This window comes from Orycteropus afer, unplaced genomic scaffold (assembly GCF_000298275.1).
Source record: "Orycteropus afer afer isolate SDZICR_OR568_19922 unplaced genomic scaffold, OryAfe1.0 scaffold00930, whole genome shotgun sequence".
Lineage (NCBI taxonomy): Eukaryota > Metazoa > Chordata > Mammalia > Tubulidentata > Orycteropodidae > Orycteropus > Orycteropus afer.
This window is the reverse complement of record NW_006922517.1, coordinates 441,738-447,706: the sequence shown is the minus strand read 5'-3', so window position 1 is coordinate 447,706 and position 5,969 is coordinate 441,738. Positions and strand designations below refer to the sequence as shown.

The following is a 5,969-nucleotide window of genomic DNA, read 5'->3' as shown; positions in this document are numbered from 1 at the left end:
GCCCCTGCCCCAAAAAAGTTTCCAGCAAAGAACGCTCACAATGATTTGGTGTGATGGATGTGATTTGGTGTGATCATGACACTCACCTGAGAGTAAAAGGATGCATAGGAATTTGGAGCCCAGAGTAGAGGGATATGTATCATAAATATAAATACTACCTTCATTGATTGATTCAAATACCTGTATTATGCAATGTTGTTTTTTTATTTGAATCCACAGGTGATGGCACAGATCCTGAAAGATATGGGAATTACAGAGTATGAGCCAAGGGTTATAAATCAAATGTTGGAATTTGCTTTCCGTAAGTTAACAAAACACCAAAACTTTGCCTAACTTGTGAATTTGGCAACCAAATTATTTTAACAGTTAATATAATAGAATTCTGCCTAAAGAAGTGAAAATAAGCTCAAGCTAGGGGACAGCAGAATTTATACCATGATAACTATTTAAAATGTATTATATAGATAAGACAATTACATATTAAAACCAAAATTCATAAACTTTCTAGAAATTAGTGGGACCAATTATTAAGAAAAGTAGTCATAAATATTAAGCTGTTTTCATGTGTCTAAGAAAAAATTGTTTTATGCTTACAGGATATGTGACTACAATTCTGGATGATGCAAAAATTTATTCAAGCCATGCTAAAAAACCTAATGTTGATGCAGATGATGTGAGACTGGCAATCCAGTGTCGTGCTGACCAATCTTTTACCTCTCCTCCCCCAAGAGATGTGAGCAAATTTTTATTTGAAGTTATTTTTACTTATAATTTTGAAATTATGATTCTAATACGGATTTTTTTTTTTTTTTAGTTTTTACTGGATATTGCAAGGCAGAAAAATCAAACCCCTTTACCACTGATTAAGCCATACGCAGGACCTAGACTGCCACCTGACAGATACTGTTTAACAGCTCCCAACTATAGGCTGAAGTCCTTGATTAAGAGGGTAAGAATTTTAGTCAACTTCTTAAAAAGGAGAGATGTGATGGGGGGGATTTTTAAAAAGCACCCTTCTGCCCCATAGATACTGCAGTAGATAAAGGCTAATAAGATCATTTACTGGGATTTTTTAAAAATTTACTGCCTTATAAATATCATTTGTGCAATTAACTATTATGTTGAAATACAAAATAAAGGACCCAGGATTTTTAGAGCTCAAAGGAACTTTAGTGTTTGTCTAACCCAGTACTAATTTTTCACATCAGGAAACTGAGTCTGAACTCATTTATGGAGTTACTAGCAAAGGTAGAACTGTCAGGTCTTTTAACTCCCAATTTTTCCACTATAATTTTGTTGTTGTTGTTTGGTTTTTTAGTGAGACCTGATAACAATAAATGATACACCATCAGGACTTGGGCCTGCTTTCTGAAATATGACCCAAGGCTCTCCAGAAAGGGTTCTACCACTGAAAAAGTTCTCCACATACTGGGTTGCCGTTGTTGTCTAAACTTCCACTGAGTTTCTTTCTTTTTAGTTTAAGATATTGGCTAGTTAGAATAAAATTAAGAATCATAAGGAAATTAGCTGGTATTTCCATTCTAGTGAGACTCTACCTTATATGCTATATGCCCACTGCCATCAAGTCGATTCTGACTCATAGTGACCCCATTGAGTTTCCAGGGTTGTAAATCTTTACAGAATTAAATTGCCTCATCTTCTTGCAGTGGAGCAACTGGTGTGTTTGAACCAGTGACCTTCTCGTTAGCAGCCTTACCACTATGCCACCAAACCAAACCAAAGAAACTCACTGCCCTCGAGTTGGATCTGACTCACAGTGACCCCTCCTTGGGTTTCCAAACCAGAGCTCCTTAAATACTATAGGATTTTATTTGTATATTTATATATACATGTGTGCTTAATATATGTGTGTATGTGTGTGTGAGAGAGAGAGAGAGAGAGGGAAAAAAAACCTAGTTTGAAGGTTGAATTTTAGAACACCGATAGACGACAAACAGGAAATTCTTGCCATGGTTTATCAACTAATTCACATCAATAATCCTAATTTCATTCCTGGTAAATTTAGGTGTCAGTTCTTAACATTAAAATAAGGTTGTATTTTACCTAGGGACCTAACCAAGGAAGAATAGTTCCACGATTAAGTGTTGGTGCTGTTAGCAGACCTACCACTCCTACTATAGGTAAGTGAGAGGAGAAAGTTTTCTGGCTGCTAAAAAGTGCCTCAGCTCTTGGTTTTGAACTATAATTTAAGTCAAAAGGTGAGAGTCAGAGATTCTCATCTGTGTTGCCATTGATATTTTTACTCATCCTCTAGTAAAGATATGAATAAATATTTTATCAAATTTCAAAATGAGAAAGCAACAAGGACTGGCTTATCCCAAATGAGTATAGAATTGGATGTATCAGCACAGCATTCTTGTGGGTATGATACCAAAAACAGGATTTAACTCTATGTTCTTTCTACTATACAAATGAAGTAGTTAAACACTAATTGGCAAGAGAAAGCAGACAAAAGAAAGCTTTCCTTTTTGACAGATCTCCATCATTCCTTGAATATTCCTTGCTCTCTAGCACAAGATATTCTTTTTGTTTGTTTTTTATGTGCCATCAAGTCGGACTCGACTTGTAGCGACCCCTCCTTGAGTTTCCAAGGCGGTATCACTACGGAAATAGATTACCCAACCTTCCTTCCTCAGAACTGATATAAAATACTGGCTTATAAAGGAAGCACTCCTCAGAGTGACTGATGGGTTTGAACCGCCAGCGTTCTGGTTAGCAGTCAAGTGCCTTAGGCACTACACTATCAGAGCTCCTGCAAGGTATTCTAGGCTCATCTTATCATTTTCCCTGCCCCCATTATAGAATCATGCATTTCTCCAAAGACCCCTGGTTCCTTTTTGTGAAGAATGGTATTTAGAAACCATTATTTGGGCAGCAGTTTCTTTTTAATATTGTTTAGATAATAAGGAAAATATTAAATAATGGATTTAGATTTTCTGATTTTTTTTCTGTATTTCTTTCAGTCTAGTAAGCAAAGTATTTTCAGAAAAAAATCTCCTTGAGCTGTGTTAACTTCTTGACTCTTACTGCTTATAACTTAAATCCTATAGTCATACAACTCTAATATAAACAACATTTGATTTTTGAGTTGTGTAGACTATTTCTTCATATTCTTAGGATGCAAATTTACATTTCTTTATTTTAAAATGAGCTTGGTATATAATATTAATTGTGTACTTCTAATTACTGCATGTGACCTTTCTGGACAGAAATTTGCATATGTAATCTGTATTTCCTCATAACTTTTTGATAATATACTGTTTATCTGTGGATTCACATTACTTAAGTGGATATCAATTATAAAAAAACTTATAATCAATTATATATGTTTGGCAAGTTAACTAATTTTAGTTGTCATTTGTGATTTTTCTTACTAGTTAAAACCTTTGGTGCATGCTTTAGAATTTTTTAGAATCTAGAGTGAGGATGCTACTAAAAACTGCTATCAAAGATAAAAATTGTAAGCTTTTTTTAAAAATATATATTAGTTTTATAAAGCACAAACTGAAGCATCTACTCTGTATAATTTTAAAGCCTCAACTCTATACCTACTCCAAAACATTTATGGTCGCTATGGTAACGGCAAAGAGGACATCTAACTATTATGAATTTTCTTGACAAAATACTTATATTGCTCCACTAAGCTCCACCAAATTCTTTGAACCACTCCTTAATACATGGGAAAACTTGCCTAGCAAGGGTGATATGTTAGAGTAAGGCCTCATCTTCTGGAGTTGAGAAAGCACTAGAACCCAGATTCCTGGGACCCATTGGGCTTTCTTCCCCCATTTGGACTTTCTTCCTCTTTGTCCCTACACATGTTGATAGCTATAGTTTCTTCAGCAACTCTATCCCTAGATAGACTGCTGGTTTCGGAGAAGGGAGATATGGAAAAATGGTTCTCCAAAGGAAAAACTGGGAATAGATGTGTTTGTTCCATAAATTTTTTTTTTTTTGAGATGAGAGAGAGCTATGATGTCTTGACTTTATCATTTGGAAAACTTAATAAGTAAGGATTTGTTGAGTGCTTAATAGGCAAAGCACAAGAGCCATGTGTTCTTAAAGATAAAAAATGTTAGTGAAGGGACATAATCTAGCAAATGAGATGAGATATTAATAAGACTCCTATGAAGTGCTAAAGGAATTTCTGAGACAGGCGAGACTTCTGAGCAAATCAAGGAAAGTTTTATGAAATGCAGTGGTAAATGTTTGAATTGTATCTTGGATTAAAAGGTAGAATTTGGGTGACAAGAAAGGGATTTAGACTAGGTTATCTCCAAGCACCCTTCTTTTTAAGCTCCCTGAATATAGAAAAGGAGTAAGTTTTTCATCCCCACCTGCAGACCCCAAGGGATGTATGTAATAGTCTCCTTTAGTTAGAGGTATTCTGGTTTAAGTTCATAGGTATAGTAGACATCCAACTCTCAGCACATGACAGCAATTAAAAGTACCACCTACCAAATGCTCAGGTTACCCAAAAGCAAAGATGAGAAGGCAAGGAAGAGAAGAGAAGCTATATCAATGGAAACAGAACAAATAGAACAGAAATAATGAAAATACTGATACATTGTAAAAATTGTAACCAATAGCATGGAACAATGTGTACAAATTTGTACAAAAATAATGTTAAGGGGGAACCTAATTCGCTGTGTAAATTTTCAGCTACAACACAATAAAGTATTGTTCAAAAAAATAAATGTGCCACTTAAGGTAATTAATAGAAGACTTGGGTCTTTATTCTGCTAATTTATTTAAGCTCTCAACTTCATGGCTTCATGTAGTGATAATAATAGCTAAAATTCAGTATTTACTATGTGTCAGATGCTGTTTGAAGAGCTTTACACGGATTATTTAACTGTCACAACAATACTTTAAATAGGTACTTTTACCTCCAGTTTACAGACAAGAAAACTGAGGTACAAAAAGATAAAATAACTTGCCTGAGGACATTCAGCTACTAAGTAATAGAGCCTGGATTAAAAATCAAGCAGTTAGGTACCAGAGCTTACATTCTTTACAACATAATGCTGAATTTTGTAGCATCTAAACTATTGAGCTTGTAAACTTTTCAAAAGTTACTTTGCTGTTATTTCTAATGATTTCTTTTATTCCTTCATTAATTCTCTGTGTTTGAAGGTAGTTACTGATAAGCTAAGGAGTACAGAGTATAAATCTGTATAAGTTATCTAACTAACATGGTCTGTCAATTATAACTACAGCAGCCCCACAGACAGTATCTGTCCCAAATAAAGTTGCAACTCCAGTGTCAGTGACAAGCCAAAGATTTACCGTGCAGATTCCACCTTCTCAGTCCACACCTATCAAACCAGGTAATGTGCTCAGGGCAGGGGGAAGTGTCTTTTAAAATATTTTTTCTGAAGTTTAAAATCTGGGAGTACTAAGATAACAGTTTGTGTTTCTGTTGTTGTTATGTGCCATTGAGTCAGACCCGACTCATAGCGACCCCTCCTTGGGTTTCCGAGGCAGTATCACTACGGAAGTAGGATTGCCCAACCTTCCTTCCGAGGAGTAGCTGGCGGGTTTGAACCACCAGCCTTCTGGTTAGCAGTCAAGTGCCTTAGGCACTATGCTACCAGAGAGTTAAATTGCTTAAAATCATGACATGGTGGCAGTAATGCTGCAAATCAAGGTTCTTCACAGGGGCCTATCAGCCCTATAAAATTGTATGAAATTCTGTAGCATGTATATAACATTTTCAAGGAGGAGGGAGTATTCATTGTGGTCATCAGATTCTCAGAGGATATTGAACTAAAAAAATTTTGAGACCCTCAAATCTAAGGCATCTTTAGGGCAAAGCACTTAGGGTTAAAGCTCAAGAAAAAGATAGTTTCATGGTGAATGTGTGTGTGCAATCCAGAACGTAAATGTAAACCAAATGAAAACTGTACCTTTACTCACTTCATAGGAGATATATATATATATATTTT

General features: G+C 35.4%; 1 protein-coding gene across 1 annotated transcript in view; it reads left to right on the top strand.

The window, feature by feature from the left end:
• The first annotated feature begins 192 nt into the window (after positions 1-192).
• The window catches only part of TAF9B (TATA-box binding protein associated factor 9b), a 6,502-nt gene continuing 725 nt past the window's right edge, over positions 193-5,969 (top strand). Inside the window, exons 1-5 of the mRNA XM_007958336.2 lie at positions 193-301; positions 597-733; positions 815-949; positions 2,069-2,141; positions 5,241-5,351. Of these exons, the coding sequence (XP_007956527.2) occupies positions 193-301; positions 597-733; positions 815-949; positions 2,069-2,141; positions 5,241-5,351 (565 nt within the window). The remainder of the gene's footprint in view (positions 302-596; positions 734-814; positions 950-2,068; positions 2,142-5,240; positions 5,352-5,969) is intronic.